This window comes from Monodelphis domestica, chromosome 3 (genome assembly GCF_027887165.1).
Source record: "Monodelphis domestica isolate mMonDom1 chromosome 3, mMonDom1.pri, whole genome shotgun sequence".
Taxonomy (NCBI): domain Eukaryota; kingdom Metazoa; phylum Chordata; class Mammalia; order Didelphimorphia; family Didelphidae; genus Monodelphis; species Monodelphis domestica.
Genome location: NC_077229.1, coordinates 263,632,837 through 263,651,718, shown reverse-complemented (window position 1 = coordinate 263,651,718; position 18,882 = coordinate 263,632,837). Strand labels below are relative to the sequence as shown.

Genomic DNA, 18,882 nt, shown 5'->3' with positions numbered 1-18,882 from the left:
CTATACTAAATCCCCAAAAGACAACCACTAGGAATGTAATTGCCAAATTCAAGAGCTTCCAAGAAAAGGAGAGAATCCTACAAGAAGCCAAGAAGAGGAGCTTCAGATATAAGGGGGCTCCCATAAGGATCACACACGAACTAGCGGCTAACACACTAAGAGACCACAAAGCATGAAACACGATATTTAGAAAGGCAAGAGAGCTGGGTCTCCAACAAAGAGTCAACTACCCAGCAAAACTGACTATATACTTCCAGGGGGAAGTATGGGCATTCAAGAAAATAGAAGATTTCCAAGCATTTGCTAAGAAAAGACCAGAACTTAGTGGAAAATTTGATATCCAAGCACAGAAAGCAAGAGAAAAATGAAAAGGTAAATATGAAAGAAAGGGAAAAGGAGGTAAATCTTATCTATTTCTTTAAGTCAAACTCTCTTCTATAAGGACTACATTTACATCAAATTATATAGATATTAATATGTGGGGAAAATGTTTTGTGTAACTCTCAAAAACTGTAGCATCATGAGAGTAGTTAGAAGAAACATGCATAGGGAAAGATTGGGGCATTAAGAAGATTTGGGGAAAGTGGGAGCAAAGAAAGGAAAAGGGAGGGGGGGAACCATCGATAATACTAAGATTTACTTCAAGAAATGGGGGGGAGGCTTAATAGAATAATCTTTCCCATATAAAGCTACACATGGGAAGGGAAGGGGAAGAACTCTCATATGAGAAGGAGAGGAAGAGAGCTTGAAGTGGAATTACTTAAACTTTACTCTCAGTGAAATCAAATCTGAGAGGGAAGAACATTTAGATCCAGTGGGATCCTGAATTCTATCTTATCCAACAGGGTAAGAAAGAAAGGGAAATTAAGGAGGGGTAGGGGGGAGTATAAAAAGGGAGGGAAGGAGAGGGGGGAGGGAAAGGGAGCATAAAAAGGGAGGGGCTAGAAAGGGAAGCATCTCAAGGGAGGGGACTAGGGGGACTGACCTAAAGTAAATCACTGGTTCAAAAGGAGATAACTAAAGAAGAAAGGTCAGAACTAGGGGAAGATATCAAAATGCCAGCGAATCCACAAATGACAATCATAACTTTGAACATGAATAGGATGAACTCACCCATAAAACGTAGACGAATAGCATATTGGATTAGAACCCAAAACCCTACCATTTGTTGTCTTGAAGAAACACATATGAGGCAGGTTGACACTCACAAGGGTAGAATTAAAGCTTGGAGTAAGACCTTTTGGGCCTCGACTGATAGAAAGAAGGCAGGAGTGGCAATCATGATATCTGACAAAGCCAAAGCAAAAATAGACCTGATCAAAAGGGTGAGGGAAGGTAATTATATTTTGTTAAAAGGGACTTGAAACAATGAGGAAATATCACTAATCAACATGTATGCACCAAATGGTATAGCATCCAAATTTTTAATACCGAAACTAGGAGAATTGAAGGAGGAAATAGACAGTAAAACCATATTAGTGGGAGACTTGAACCAACCACTATCAAATTTAGATAAATCAAACCAAAAAATAAACAAGAAAGAAGTAAAAGAGGTGAATAAAATCTTAGAAAAATTAGAGTTAATAGACATATAGAGAAAAATAAATAGGGACAAAAAGGAATACACCTTCTTTTCAGCACCACATGGCACATTCACAAAAATAGATCATACACTAGGTCACAGAAACATGGCACTCAAATGCAGAAAAGCAGAAATAATAAATGCAGCCTTTTCAGATCACAAAGCAATAAAAATAATAATTGGTAAGGGTACATGAAGAGCCAAATTAAAACTTAATTGGAAATTAAAAAATATTATACTCCAAAATCGGATAGAGAAGAAATCATAGAAACAATTAATAATTTCGTTGAATAAAATAACAACGGCGAGACATCCCTTCAAACCTTATGGGATGGAGCCAAGGCAGTACTTAGAGGAAAATTCATATCCCTGAGTGCATATATTAACCAACTAGGGAGGACAGAGATCAAGGAATTGGAAATGCAAATCAAAAAACTTGAGAACGAACAAATTAAAAATCCCCAGAAGAAAACCATACTAGAGATCCTAAAAATTAAGGGAGAAATTAATAAAATAGAAAGTGACAGAACTATTGAGCTAATAAACAAGACTAGAAGCTGGTACTTTGAAAAAACAGACAAAATAGACAAAGTACTGGTTAATTTAATTAAAAAAAGGAAAGAAGAAAGGCAAATTAATAGCATCAAGGATGAAAAGGGGGATCTCACCTCCAATGAAGAGGAAATTAAGGCAATCATTAAAAACTACTTTGCCCAACTATATGGCAATAAATATACCAACCTAGGTGATATGGATGAATATTTACAAAAATATAAATTGCCTAGACTAACAGAAGAAGAAATAGTTTTCTTAAATAATCCCATATCAGAAAAAGAAATCCAACAGGCCATCAAAGAACTTCCTAAGAAAAAATCCCCAGGGCCTGATGGATTCACCTGTGAATTCTATCAAAAATTCAAAGAACAGCTAACTCCAATACTATACAAACTATCTGACATAATAAGCAAAGAGGGAGTTCTACCAAACTCCTTTTATGACACAAACATGGTACTAATGCCAAAGCCATGCAGGCCAAAAACAGAGAAAGAAAATTATAGACCAATCTCCCTAATGAATATACATGCAAAAATCTTAAATAGGATACTAGCAAAAAGACTCCAGCAAGTGATCAAAAGGGTCATCCACCATGATCAAGTAGGATTCATAGCAGGGATGCAGGGTTGGTTCAATATGAGGAAAACCATCCACATAATTGACCACATCAACTAGCAAACCAACAAGAACCACATGATTATCTCAACAGATGCAGAAAAAGCCTTTGATAAAATACAACACCCATTCCTACTAAAAACACTAGAAAGCATAGGAATAGAAGGGTCGTTCCTAAAAATAATAAACAGTATATATCTAAAACCATCAACTAATATCATCTGCAATGGGGATAAACTAAATCCATTCCCATTAAGATCAGGAGTGAAATAAGGATGCCCATTATCACCTCTATTATTTGACATTGTATTAGAAACACTAGCCATAGCAATTAGAGAAGAAAAAGAAATTGAAGGCATTAAAATAGGCAAGGAGGAGACCAAGTTATCACTCTTTGCATATGACATGATGGTCTACTTAAAGAATCCTAGAGATTCAACCAAAAAGCTAATCGAAATAATCAACAACTTTAACAAAGTTGCAGGATACAAAATAAACCCACATAAGTCATCAGCATTTCTATATATCTCCAACACAGCTCAGCAGCAAGAACTAGAAAGAGAAATCCCATTCAAAATCACCTTAGACAAAATAAAATCCTTAGGAATCTATCCCCTGAGACAAACATAGGATCTATATGAACACAACTACAAAACACTTTCCACACAACTAAAACTAGACTTGAACAATTGGAAGAACATTAACTGCTCATGGGTAGGAAGAGCCAATATAAAAAAATGACCATCCTACCCAAACTCATCTATCTATTTAGTGCCATACCCATGGAACTTCCAAAATTTTTTTTTTACTGATTTAGAAAAAACCATAACAAAGTTCATTTGGAAGAACAAAACATCAAGGATATCCAGGGAAACATGAAAAAAAAAATAGAAAGGAAGGGGGTCTTGCAGTCCCAGATCTCAGACTATATTATGAAGCAGCGGTCATCAAAACAATTTGGTAGTAGCTAAGAGACAGAAAGGAGGATCAGTGGAATAGACTAGGGGCAAGCAACCTCAGCAAGACAGTATATGACAAACCCAAAGATCCCAGCTTTTGGGACAAAAATCCACTATTTCATAAAAATTGCTGGGAAAATTGGAGGACAGTGTGGGAAAGATTAGGTTTTGATCAACACCTCACACCCTACACTAAGATGAATTCAAAATGGGTGAATGACTTGAACATAAAGAAGGAAACTATAAGAAAATTAGGCGAACACAGAATAGTATACATGTCAGACCTTTGGGAAGGGAAAGACTTCAAAACCAAGCAAGAATTAGAAAGAGTTACAAAATGCAAAATAAATAATCTGGAATACATTAAATTAAAAAGTTTTTGTACAAACAAAACCAATGTAACCAAAATCAGAAGGGTAGCAACAAATTGGGAAACAATCTTCATGAAAACCTCTGACAAAGGTTTAATTACTCAGATTTACAAAGAACTAAATCAATTGTACAAAAAATCAAGCCATTCTCCAATTGATAAATGGGCAAGGGACATGAACAGGCAGTTCTCAGCCAAAGAAATCAAAACTATTAATAGGCACATGAAAAAATGCTCTACGTCTCTTATAATCAGAGAGATGCAAATCAAAACAACTCTGAGGTATCACCTCACACCTAGCAGATTGGCTAACATGACAGCTATAGAAAGTAATGAATGCTGGAGGGGATGTGGCAAAGTGGGGACACTAATTCATTGCTGGTGGAGTTGTGAATTGATCCAACCATTCTGGAGGGCAATTTGGAACTATGTCCAAAGGGCAATAAAAGACTTTCTGCCCTTTGATCCAGACATAGCACTGCTGGGTTTGTACCCCAAAGAGATAATAAGGAAAAAGACTTGTACAAGAATATTCATAGCAGCACTTTTTGTGGTGGCAAAAAATTGGAAAATGAGGGGATGCCCTTCAATTGGAGAATGGCTGAACAAATTGTGGTATATTTTGGTGATGGAATACTATTGTACTAAAAGGAATAATAAAGTGGAGGAATTCCATGGAGACTGGAACAATCTCCAGGAAGTGATGCAGAGAGAGAGGAGCAGAACCAGGAAAACATTGTACACAGAGACTGATACATTGTGGTACAATCGAAGGTGATGGACTTCTCCATTAGTGGCGATGCAATGTCCCTAAACAATCTGCCGGGATCTAAAAAACACTATCCACAAGCAGAGGATAAACTGTGGGAGGAAAAACACCGACGAAAAGCAACTGCTTGACTACAGGGGTGGAGGGGATATGACTGAGGACAGACTCTAAATGAACACTCTAATGCAAATACCAACAACATGGAAATGGGTTTGAATCAAGAACACATGTGATACCCAGTGGAATTGCACATCGGCTGTGGGAGAGGTGGGGGGCGGGGGTGGGAAGAAAATAAAATGATCTTTGTTTCCAATGAATGATGTTTGGAAATGACCAAATAAAAATTAAAAAATTAAAAAAAAAAAAGAATATTCATAGCTGCACTCTTTGTGGTGGCCAAAAATTGGAAAACGAGGGGATGCCCATCAATTGGGGAATGGCTGAACAAATTGTGGTATATGTTGGTGATGGAATACTATTGTGCTAAAAGGAATAATAAAGTAGAGGAATTCCATGGAGACTGGAACAACCTCCAGGAAGTGATGCAGAGCGAGAGGAGCAGAACCAGGAGAACATTGTACACAGAGACTGATACATTGTGGTACAATCAAAGGTGATTGAGTTCTCCATTAGTGGCAATGCAATGTCCCTGAACAATCTGCAGGCATCTAAAAAATACTATCCACAGGCAGAGGATAAACTGTGGGAGGAAAAACACCGACGAAAAGCAACTGCTTGACTACAGGGGTGGAGGGGATATGACTGAGGAGAGACTCTAAATGAACACTCTAATGCAAATATACCAACAACAGGGAAATGGGTTCGAGTCAAGAACACATGTGATAACCAGTGGAATCGTGCGTAGGCTATGGGAGAGGGAAAGGGAGTGGGAGGGGGAAGGGGGGGAAAAAGAAAATGATCTTTTTTTCCAGTGAATAATGTTTGGAAATGATCAAATAAAATAATGTTTAAAATTTTTTTAAAAAGAGTATTCTCTTACAAAAATGAATAATATATAATTATGTTTTATGTGATAATACATGTATATCCCAGATGGAATAGCTTGTAAGATCTGAGAGAGGGAAGAGAGGGAGACAATTTGGACCATATAACTTTAGAAAACTTATGTGGAAATGTGTCATTACATGTAAGTGGTAAAAATGAAATATATTTATAAAAAATACAAATTTTAAAAATGATCAAAAAAATGGGGGAAAAATCACTCTGATCAGGTCTGATTCTTCATGACCACGTTTCTTACAAGGATAGGAAAGTGCTTTGCCATTTTCTTCTCCAACTTGCTTTTCAGATAAGGAAACTGAAGGGAAACAGGGTGAGTGTATGGTCCAGGGTCACCTGGCTTGTCCCTGTCTGAGGCTGGATTTGAACTCTGGTCTTCCTGTCATCATTGCATTAGTGTGTCCCTCCTCTCTAGGGCACACTGCTGCTGAAAGCCAGATGCCAGACCGCACCCTCACTAAGAGGTACACACAGACCTCCTGAAAGACAGAGGTCTGCATGCTTTTCTTGAGGCAAAGCTTTTGTTTTCTCTCTGTCCAATGTCGCAGCCCCCAAAGAGAAGCCCAAGAAGGTGACCTGGAAGAATAGATGAGGGAGGGAGACAGCAGGGCAAGATGAGGGGATCCTATAACCAAAGATGTACCAGGAGGAGGAAAACCAAGCCCGTCACTGGCCACCGCCACAAATGCAGATCTCCTCTGTGGCTCAGGCCTGTGTGAGGATGATCACAGGCCTTCACAAATATAGGAGCTAAAGACAATGCATTTCTTCTTCTTGCTTGAGGTGTGAAACCTTCCCTCACCTATGTAAATAACACTCCCAAGGCTCCAGGGTAATGCCAGAAGGGCACAAGATCCTAGGGATCCAGAGAGCCAGAGAGGCTGCTGTGGCACCCTGTTCACCTGCTGCCCCCTAGGGTCAGTTCCACCAGGCTTGGACAAGCTCACTACATGCTGGGAGTTTTAGAGTATTCCATAAAGGATGAGCCCAATCACTGCAGATGTAGCAGCAGAATTCAGGACTAAGAAAGTGTCAGGGAAAAGCATCCAGCCTGCTACACTGTAAAAGTGGGGGCTCTCGAGGTGGCCTTGGTGGAGGATATCAAAGTTTTTTGACATATGCTGGTTTTATTGAACAATTTATCATTTTCCTTTTTATTCTGTCAAAAGAGAGAGTTTCCTAGGCTGATCGGCAGTGAGTGGATAAATGCACTGGGCCTAGAGTCAGCAAGACATAAATTCACATCTGGCCTCAGATACAGAGTTACACACTGAGGGTCCTTAAGCAAGGCGAGGGATAGAGAATAAAGGTCCTGGGTTCAAATGTGGCCTCATACTTCCCAGCTGTGTGACCCTGGGCAAGTCACTTCATCCCCCCCTCTGCCTACCCCTTACCACTCTTCTGTGTTGGAACCAATATACAGTATCTATTCTAAAACAGAAGGTAAGGATTTTTTTTTTAAAGATGGTTCTCTAGTAGGGAGTAAAAGGAGAGAGAACTTGGGAAATATAAGTGATATAAATACCCATGGTAATTAATAAAATTTAGTTTTTAAAGTACTCTTCTACACATGGGTTGGACTGATGTTAAGGGCAGATACTTGGCCAGCTATATCAGCTAGGGCAGTAGAGACTCCCCTAGCCCTGGTGGCAGCACCCCATACATTTTGGTTCTACACATTCTGCAATAGCAAAAGCAAAAAGCAATTCCACCATAGGGCAGTGATGGTAAACCTTTTACAGATGGAGTACTGGCCCTGCCTCCAACCCCCCCCCCTTGACTACCATACTCCCCCACAGATATGTAGGGTATACCCTGCCCTCCCCTAACCCCACCTGAGAAACGTAAGCCCTCCTTTTCAGCTGCTTTTCAGGGAGGAGGGGTGGGGGAAGTGAGGAATGTCCTCAATGAGTATAGAAAGGGGGACGGGAGTGGCCTGAATGTGCTCTGCTCCTTTCCAGTTCTGCTGCCTGTCAGCCACCCATGAGCTCCCATTGGCTGCTGGGCAGAGGGGCAGGGACATGAAAAAAATGTCATCAGGCACTTTTAAGAGGGGGAGGAGAACAGCTCCACCTAGTCCCTCTGCCTTTCTAGAAATGATGGGGGACGGGGGGCAGAGAGGATGACTGCATGCCCACAGAGAGAGCACTGCATGCCATCATTGGCACCCGAGCCATAGGTTTGCCATCACTGCCATAGAAGGTCAAAACCTGCTGGGAGCTAAGAGCATTACAGGAGGCCAAACCTGTGGCAGAAGTGTGAGCTGCTGTCCTAGAACAACTGGACCCTCAGAAGCTACAGTATCTCCAATACACCTAAAAATCAAACTCGTGGGAGAGAGGATGATTACCCTATGCAAAAAAAAAATTTTCTTCACTGAGGAAAATATCAACTCCCAAAGAGCCCATGGTCCTGAATATTCTGAGGGAGCAGAATATAACAGAAAAAAGCCAGGGATCCATCACAATGACCTTTCACCACCCAAATGGGGGCACACTTGTATCCAGAGTATGGATCCAAGATTGCTGGCTGTTCTCAGAATAATGTGGGTGGCTGAATCAGAGATGGTGATTATCTTGCACTGAATTTAAAAGAAGCTTCAAAGCCTCCCTGAGCAGTGAGAAAGCAATGCACAGGGATCTGCAGGAAACTCTTTCCACAAATAATCAGATCCTCACTGTGAACCAGGGGACAGATTTTGTAATCTGACCTGGGCCCATGTTTCTTGGCTCCCTTAATAAGCGGTTTTATTGGGAAACAGAGTCCTTGACCTGATATTCATCAGTGGTTTGGACAAAGGCAAAACTGGAATGTTTCTCAGATTTGTACAAGACATGTACCCGGGAGGAATAATAAACATATTTGATAGCAAGCACTCCAAAAAGAGCAGCATAATAAATACAATAAAATAATGATATTGAATTCATAGAACAATCCCATTAGGTAGAAAACATGAGCTCTACCCCCATTTTGAAGCAACAACAATAGTTCCATTAATGAGGAGTACTTTAAGGTCCACAAATTCCTTTCCTTCTTACTACCCTGGAAGACAATATTTCAATGATTAGAAAAGAAAGACTGAGAGAGTTTAATTAAGTCATCTAAGATCACTCAACTAACCCCAGAATTTAGACTCAAACACAAGTCTTCTGATTCTACAAGTTTTTTAAAAGGCACAAGGTGGGGCAGGCAAGAGGCTCAGTGGATAGAAAGCCAGGTGTGGAGATGGTTCAAATATGGAGAGAGGGAGAGAGGGAGGGAGGGAGGGAGGGAGGGAGGGAGGGAGGGAGGGAGAGAGAGAGAGAGAGAGAGAGAGAGAGAGAGAGAGAGAGAGAGAGAGAGAGAGAGAGAGAGAGAGAGAGAGAGAGAGAGAGGGAGGGAGGGAGGGAGGGAGGGAGGGAGGGAGGGAGGAAGGAAGGAAGGGAGGAAGGAAGGAAGGAAGGAGAAGGAAGGAAGGAAGGAAGGAAGGAAGGAAGGAAGGAAGGAAGGAAGGGAAGGAAGGAAGGAAGGAAGAAGAAAAGAAAGGAAGGAAGGAAGGAAGGAAGGAAGGAAGGAAGGAAGGAAGGAAGGAAGGAGAGGAAGGAAGGAAGGAAGGAAGAAGGAAGGAAGGGAAGGAAGGAAGGAAGAAGAAAGAAGGAAGGAAGGAAGGAAGGAAGGAAGGAAGGAAGGAAGGAAGGAAGGAAGGAAGGAAGGAAGGAAGGAAGGAAGGAAGGAAGGAAGGAAGGAAAGGAAGGAAGGAAGGAAGGAAGGAAGGAAGGAAGGAGGAAGGAAGGAAGGAAGGAAGGAAGGAAGGAAGGAAGGAAGGAAGGAAGGAAGGAAGGAAGGAAGGAAAGAAAGAAAGAAAGAAAGAAAGAAAAGAAAGAAAGAAAAGAAAGAAAGAAAGAAAGAAAGAAAGAAAGAAAGAAAGAAAGAAAGAAAGAAGCAGGAAGGCAGGAAGGAACTAAGCCACAGGAATTAAATCCTGACAAAGTTTTTCAGCATTTTAATTAAAATTACCATCTATAATACACATAACTGTAATCTTGTAATATTTCCTCATTTTTCCTTAAAAGACTTTGATGGCCTATAGTAAAAATTTAACTCTCTACTTTTTTTTTTTTCTTGCCCACATATTTATGTATTAAAATGATTATAAAAAGCTATCAAGTCACATATTTCCTTCAATACCCATTTTATCATTTATATTTGGAAAATATGTTTGACTACAAGAGGAACCTTTTAAGACAGACAAGAGGATTTTACAAAGGACAACTGGGTATCTCAATGGATAGAACACCAGGTCTAGAGTTGGGAGGTCCTGGTTTCAAATAGGGCCTCAGACACTTCTTGGCTGGGTGACCCTGGACAAGTTGCTTAACTCTAATTGCCTAGATCTTGTTGCCCTTCTGCCTTGGAACCAATACAAGTATTGATTCTAAGGAAAGGAGGGAGGGAGACAAGTAAGGGGATTCTCTCTGAGATACAGCTGCTTGCAATAGTTGTAGAGTATAAGAAAGTCACTCTGGTTTAGGCTTAATAGAAGACAATCTAATTAACAGATTATAAGCCAGTGTTTCACCTCACAAATCAGAGTAATGAACAATTAGAGCAATGAACAAAGAATGCTTATGTGTATCTGAACTGAGTTACTAGCTATGACAACTAGTTACTAGTTACTAGTTATGACAAGCCAACCAAAATCAATGGAATCATCCACATAAAAAAATTGGGCCCTTTGATTATGAGGTTCCAGAATAAAAGATCCAGATAATTTTCTCTTGCATTTTTAACAGGTAGCAAGCCCCCCTCCACTTGCACCCCTACTCACAACACACAAACCAGTCTCAGTACACCCAGGTTTTATTATTGCTTACAAATCTTCCCATCTTCCCAAGGCCTTCAATAATGACAGCAGTTTCCAGTCTGTCTGTGTAGCTTGCCCTGGGGCTCAGCCCCTACTCCCTTTCCCAGACTCCAGGAACAGCTCCTAGCCAGTGAGAGTCAAACTGCCAAATATCTAACCTGTTTCCTCTCAGTGTACCCTACCCTCTCACTCCAAAAAGCTGGGGTTTCTTCACTGGCTGAGGAGGTTTGGTCACTTCTTTGGGGTCAAGGCAGCCCTCCTTCCTGGGGAGTCTCGAGGCCTATTGAACAAAGCCAATGATTGAGCCTCCCTTGGTCCTGGCTAGAGCCCCCAGCACCTACCTGCCTTAGAATCTTGAACTTGACTTGCTAGCAGGAACTGACTTGATTTATGCCAACCTGGGGCCCTGTTGAGCCAGCCCTGCTCTCTCCTTTGGAATCTGGAGCCACCATCACCAGGCAGGACACATCATCACACCATAAGGCCTCGCCAAGGCAGACATGGGACTGTAATAAAATGGTGACTGACTGGAACTATTTATTACTTGTTGAACTAGAGAGGATAAACAGGGGAAACTGTTTCTGCAGCAATGACTGTTGTTCTCTGGATGTGACTAGAGAGGGCTGCCTATAAGAACCTGAAACTGCTTATTGATAATGGAGATAGAACAGAAATGATGAGGGATGCTGCCACACAGAGATGTCACACACAGGGGACACTGCTTATAAGGGACTGTCCTGGGGTTTACTCTGGGGTTTGCCTATTGATCCCTACTGATTGCTGATGGATCAATCTATTTCCTAACCCACTTCCTCCCTCACTCCTTCCCTTAAGCATCCTCTCCCTTTTGCCTCCCTCACCTCCCAGATCTTCTTGAAGCCTTTGGCTCCTTCCCTCCCTCCTAAGTTGAACTATAATGATACTCTAGTTGCTTTCTCAGTCAAGAGGTTGATTGGAATAACAGGATGGGAAACTGAGGTAAGAGGGATGAGGAATTTCCCTATTCTAAATGAGATAAAATTGAGGGTTTGGGGAGTGTCAAGTGTGACTCATAGACAGTTAGGAAGATGGAGGACAGCAGCCCTTTCAAAATCTTCTTTCTTCTTCACAAATTCAGTCTGGCTGGTCTCCCAAAAACCAAATCAGCCTCACAAAAGTCTTTCAGACAGCTTCAAACCTCCAGGGAGAGAAAGTGTCTCCCAGTCAGAGACAACGTCCAAAAGCCCCGTTTTTCTTCTCAGAGTGGCCAGTCCAAGTCCCCAGTTGCCCCTCCTGGGGACATTCCATTGGAATCTTCTCTTGACAGATATCTAGAGCTAGATCTCCAGCCGTGCATCTTGGTGCACAAGTCCTGCAAAAACTCTCTCTCTTCATATCTCTATCACAGGACCCAGTGCATAGACTGCCCCCTTCCATTCCTTCCCTCTTGCACTTTGCTGCAACCAAGTCTCTTTGGTTTGTTATCACAAACTCTAGAGGCCCAGGATGCAGGTTTAAAATTGCCTGGGTAGTTAACCTTTTCAGATTGGAGAAATAAACTCTCAATGGAGATCAAAAAATAAAAATAAAAAATTAAGAATTGTTAGCCATTGTACACAAATATGTTCTGCAGATACCTTCTGAAAAAAAAAAATTCTACAGCAGAATATGTACAAAGTCTACATCCCTGAGGATTAAATATGCTCATTCATGCATTTGTTAATTTTTCATTCAAATATTTATCAGTAAACTATATGAGAGGCAAAGTGCTAGCCAATGGTCTAGATAGAAAGACAATGAATACCCAGTTCTGAATCCCCTAATGTTTACACACTCCACAAACATGTATATTATACAAATTTGTTTCAAAGATATAATACAACATACTATATTGACAAAGATGAGACCTTCACATAAAAGATGGACATTAATTTGCTTTTTCCACTCTTAAAAAATAGCATCAAATTTGGGTAATACTATCAAAAATCCATTCTGAATACCCTAATGTGTTATATATAACTAATCATTTATGTTTATTATTTATTAGTGACCCTCTACTTTTTAATCTATTGAATAACTGGCTATTTGAAATATGAAAAAAAGTTAACCTTAAGGCTCAAAGACATACAAGGCAATGAAATAAAATGAAAAAAACTGTACTTACGATATGGCACTTCTAGTGGGTGACCTGTCATATTGCACCATCCTATTGGGTGAATATCAGGGCTATCAACATCCATCCAATAGTCATACTTGTGGCTCCAGCCATCAAAGTGGACCTGTCAAAACATATATTTTGAATAATCAGCTTTTTGGTACTTATGCATCCAAGTATCTGTGAAAAAAATGTATTAACCAGAAATTAACATGCCAGGAGTAGAAAACTTTCAAAAATATTCTCTGTGATCAAAGGGAATAAAAAATTCAAACTTTTAAAAAACACAGCAATACATTGAACTATGTTTTTGTTTTTTCTATGAATAGATTCAGATGTGGATGGAATTTTCATAGAAATCAAATACCATTGTCCTACTATCTCTTTAACTAGCTATTGACTTCTCATATCATTCTTTCTTATAAAATCAAAATCAGTGATAAAGCAAAACATTTTTTATTCCCATCTAGGGCTTCACCATCTCTTTGAGTATTTTTCTTTCTCATTCTGGTCTTATCTTTTCACACAGTGTTTTCTCTTCAGTTTAGGCTTTGGTAAACCTTAGGAGTCTTTTCAGTACCCAGAAGAAAGTATGTGTCATAATTATCACAACAGGTTAACATATAACAATGTGTGGCTTCTATAAGTGTAAAAAAATAATAGTTGGGTCAATTAAAATCCTATATTTACTCGAGTTTAAAAAATAAATACTTGCACATATAAAACATGGGGGAGAAATGGGTAATCAGCATTTCTTAGGAAAGCTCTCCATACAAGTAAACAGTATGAGTTGATAACCAAAAAAAATCCAAATGTCACCATCATCAGTTGAATGAACAGAATTAAAACAGTCAAAAAAAGGAGAATGATGTTCTGCTATAGCTACTAGGATGAAAATACATATGGAGTGTCCTGTCTGGTCTTAGACCCCACATTTAGGGAAAGGTCGCAATGTTAGAAGATTTCTGCCTTTAAACATATGAGGCACTGTGCTGTGATATGGCAATGGTTTAAAACTTGAGCAGAATCAGGAAGAGTAGATGGAATTTATATACCTAGCGATTTATATTTACTATATGTGCAGGTTGGGGTGTGGGAGTGAGGGTAACTTCCTAACAATTACAGCTTTCTAAAAGGTGGAACCTGAGGAAGTTGGAAAGTACCTGAGCAATCATCTAGTACAACTTACAGAAGAATCCTCACTCTAATATAATAATAAATGTACAACCAGCTTCCAATTTAAGACTTTAAAATCAAAAGAAACTAATCACTTGATATAACTCATTCCATTTTTTTTGTAACTTTAATTGTTCACAAGGTTTTCCTGATATCAAGTCTAAATTTCACTCTTTGCAGTCTCTATCTCTTGCTACTGGTTCTTCCCTCTAGGGGCAGACAGAACAAATTTAACCCCATTCTTACTTGATGGGCTTTCAAATATCAGAAAACAGCTATCATACCTCCCCAACTATTCTTTTTCCCAGGCTAAATATTTCCAAAGTATCTTCCTATGCTAAGGACTCAAGGCCTTTCATCATCCCCTCATTCTCCTTTTAATGCTTTTCAAGCTTATCAAAGACCTTCATAAACTGTGTTACCCAGAACTGCACACAATACTAGAGCTAAGACAAGTGTGCCTATTACTTCTCTATTCTTGGAAGACATTCTCGTCTTAATACAGGCACAGACAGATTACTTTTTTGGTCACGCTGATGAATTATAGTGGCCTTGTCATCCACTAAAACTCATTGCTCTTTGTCAGAAAAATTTATGTTTAGCCATGTCTTATACTGTGAGGTTGATTTTATTAAAACCAAAGTATAAGATTTTAAATTTATCCCTACTGAGTTTAACCTTATTGGATTTTTCTTAGTCCCTTATAATGCCTAGATCCCCATGGATCATGACTCTTTCACCCACTTTATTAGCTATCCCTCCCAGATTGGTGCCATCTTTAAAACTGGTGAAGAGGCTAGCTAGCAAGTCATTGATAAAAATATTCAAAAACACAGATCCAAGTACAAGTCTTTGAGCCAAGCCACTGTATAGGAAGGTCCAGCTAGACTGACACTGAGTTTTGTAGGACTCTAAAATAAAAGAGAGGACAGGTGATATTTCATACAGCATTTAGAATATTCCTCAGAGTGGTGGAGTCAAGTTGGCAGCATAAAGGCTGCAAAAGTTCAGACCTTTGAATACCCTTCCTTACCAGTTACAAACTAAATGCTTCTGGTGGACTGAAAAAATCAAACCTAACAACAAGACAGAGACAAGGAACCCTTCTGCTGGACTCAATTCAAAAGGTATGACCCCCCAAAAGCCAGAATTCGAGAGTACTCAGATTTAAGGGAAAGGAAGAAGGAAGGTCCCAGGAAGCCTCCCCCCCCCCCAACCTAGAGCACTAAGCCTCCAGCGGCAGCTGGAACCTCTGGGCAGGCAAAGGTGCTGGGCCGGAAGGGTGTTCCTTATGAGGAGGGCTTTGCCAGGCCCAGATCATCGAACACAGGTGGTGGGGAAGGTGCTGAAGAGGGAGTATAGATCGGGCAGCCTGGTCACAGGGGCAGAGACCCTCCATATTGCTCTAGCCTTCCAAGTGGTTTTGGCCTCAGAGCACATTCAGCCCAACCCATCTGAACTTAATCCCATCAAAACACTTCAGAGGTCAGGGAAGCACAAGCTCCAACACCCCTACCCCATAAATGGCTGTACTTTAATCCAATCAAAAGCCTCCTGAGGACAGGAAACCTCAAGCTCTAACACCCTTCCCCCACAGACTACACCAAGAGATCTCCTGACAAAGCTCCAACAGGGGAGAGTGACAGAAAATCTCAAAACCAAAAAAAAAAAGAGAGAGAGAGAGAGAGAGGAGAAAGAGAACAGACAACTGCAGGGAGTAAGGAAGGGGTAAATATGAGCAAACAACAAAAAGAGAAAAAAGAAATTACAATAGGCAGCATCTATACAGGCAATGAACAAAGAGCAAACAGAACAGAGGAGGAGGGATCATCAAGCATTAAAACAGAAATCCCAGGGAATTGGATATAGACTTTGGAAGAACTAAAAATGCAACTCAAAACACAATTAAGAGAGGCTGAAGACAATTGGGAAAAGAATGTAAAACTAGTGCTAAAAAAAAAAAAGGTTAATACTAAAAGAAATGGGGAAAGAAACAAAAGCATAAAGAAGCTAATGGAGGGAGGGGGGAGAATATCAATACACTGGAAGTGTAAAGAAGCTGGAGATGGGAAATACTCAACTTGTACGTGCATTGAAATTGACCCAAAGAGGGACGAACAATCCGATCCATTGGGACAGAGAATAGATTTGTGCCCTATAGGGGAGTAGAAGGGTAACAAAAGGATTGGTGGGGAGGGAAGCAGTACAAGGGAGGGAGAGTCTGGGGGGTAGTTTTAAAAAGAATGCAAAGAAAATAAGGGGGGAATAAGAAGAGAGGGGGTTATAAAGAAAAGTAAAATAAGAGTGGGAACTAGGGGGATTAACTAAAAACGAACATAGGTGTAGAAGGAAATAGTGAAAGAAGAAAAGGCAGGACTAGGAAGAGAAATCAAAATGCTGGGAAATACACAGCTAGTAATCATAACTCTGAACGTGAATGGAATGAACTCACCCATAAAACGCAAGCGAATAACCGAGTGGATTAGAATCCAAAACACTACCATATGCTGACTACAAGCAACACACATGAGGAAGGTAGATACACATTGGGTGAAAGTAGTGAAGCCAAATCTATTAGGCATCAACTGATAAAAAGAAGGCAGGAGTCAAAATCATGATACCTGACAAAGCCAAAGTAAAAATAAATCTAGTTAAAAGAGATAGGAAAGGTAATTACATCCTGATAAAAGGCAGTATAGACAATGAGGAAATATCAGTATTCAACATGTATGAACCAAATGGCATAGCATCCAAATTTATAAAGGAGAAACTAGTGGAGCTCAAGGATGAAATTAACAGAAAAACTATACTAGTGGGAGACTTGAACCTTCCTCTATCTGAACTAGATAAATATGGTACTGATCCCAAAGCCAGGCAGGCCAAAAACAGAGAAAGAAAACTATAGAACAATCTCCTTAATGAATACAGATTCAAAATCTTAAACAGGATACTAGCAAAAAGACTCTAGCAAGTCATCACAAGTGTTATTCACTATGACCAGGTAGGAATCATACCAGGAATGCAAGGATGGTTCAGTATTAGGATCTACATAATTGACCATATTAACAAGCAAACCAACAAAAATCACACCATTATCTCAATAGATGCAGAAAAAGCCTTTGACAAAATATAACACTCATTCCTATTGAAAACACTATAAAGCATAGGAATAGAAGGGCTTTTCCTAAAAATAATAAACAGTATATCTCTAAAACCATCAGCAAACATCATCTGCAATGGGGATAAACTAGAAGCCTTCCCAATAAGATCAGGAGTGAAACAAGGTTGCCCTTTATCGCCGCTATTATTTAACATTGCACTAGAAACACTAGCTGTAGTGATTAGAGAAGAAAAAGAAATTGAAGATTAAAATAGGCAATGAGGAGACCAAGCCATCACTCTTTGCTGATGATATGATAGTCTACTTAAAAGAATCCTAGTGAATCAACCAAAAAGCTAGTGGAAATAACCAACAACTTTAGCAAAGTTGCAGGATACAAAATAAACCCACATAAGTCATCAGATTTTCTATATATCTCCAACACGTTTCAGCAGCAAGAATTAGAAAGAGAAATTCCATTTAAAATCGCCCTAGGCAATATAAAATACTTAGGAGTATATCTGCCGAGACAAACACAGGGATTATATGAACACAACTATAAAACACTCTCCACACAATTAAAACTAGATCTAAAAAATTGGAAAAACATTGATTGCTCATGGCTAGGATGAGCTAACATAATAAAAATGACAATCCTACCCAAATTAATTTACTTATTTAGTGCCATACCCATTGAAGTACCAAAAAACTTTTTAACTGAAATAGAAAAAAACATAACAAAGTTTATTTGGAAGAAGAAACGATCAAGGATATCCAGGGAAATCATGAAAAAAAATGTGAAGGAAGGAGGATTTGCAGTCCCAGATCTCAAACTATACTATAAAGAAGTGGTTGTCAAAACATTTTGGTACTGGCTAAGAGACAGAAAGGAGGATCAGAGGAATAGACTTGGGGTAAATGACCTCAACAAGACAGTCTATGATAAGTCCAACTATCCCAGTTTTGGGGACCAAAACCCACTATTTGATAAAAACTGATGGGAAAACTGGAAGACAGTATGGGAGAGATTAACTTTGGATCAACATCTCACACCCTTCACCAAGGTAAACTCAGAATGGGTGAATGATCTGAATATAAAGAAGGAAACTATAAGCAAATTAGGTGAACACAGAATAGAAAACTTGTCAGATCTTTGGGAAAGGAAAGACTTTAAAATCAAACAAGCTAGAAAAAAATCACAAAGTATAAAATCAATAATTTTGATTACATCAAATTCAAAATTTTTTGTACAAACAAAACTAATGCATCCAAAATTAGAAGGGAAGCAACAAATTGGGAAACAATATTCATTACAAAAATTTCTGATAAAGATCTAATTACTCAAATTTTTAAAGAGGTAAACCAATTGTACAAAAAATCAAGCCATTCTCTAATTGATATATGGGCAAGGAACATGAATAGGCAACTTTTAGTTAACGAAATCAAAACTATTAATAAGGACATGAAAATGTGTTCAAAATCTCTTGTAATCAGAGAAATGCAAATCAAAACAACTCTGAACTATCAATTCACACCTAGCAGATTGGCTAACATGACAGCAAAGGAAAGTAATGAATGCTGAAGGTGGTGTGGCAAAGTTGGGACATTAATTCATTGCTGGTGGAGTTGTGAATTGATCCAACCATCCTGGAGGGCAATTTGGAACTATGCCGAAAGGGTGTTAAAAGACTGTTTGCCCTTTGATCCAGCCATAGCACTTCTGAGATTGTAACCCAAAGAGATAATAAGGAAAAATACA

The 18,882-nt window shown here is 39.5% G+C and overlaps 1 protein-coding gene across 3 annotated transcripts in view; it reads right to left on the bottom strand.

The window, feature by feature from the left end:
* Positions 1 to 18,882, bottom strand: part of L3MBTL4 (L3MBTL histone methyl-lysine binding protein 4) — a 598,737-nt gene that overhangs the window by 309,232 nt on the left and 270,623 nt on the right. For all 3 annotated transcript variants that reach the window (XM_007487689.3, XM_056823686.1, XM_056823687.1), the window contains one exon: positions 12,857 to 12,971. In XM_007487689.3, coding sequence (XP_007487751.1) covers positions 12,857 to 12,971 — 115 coding nt within the window. The remainder of the gene's footprint in view (positions 1 to 12,856; positions 12,972 to 18,882) is intronic.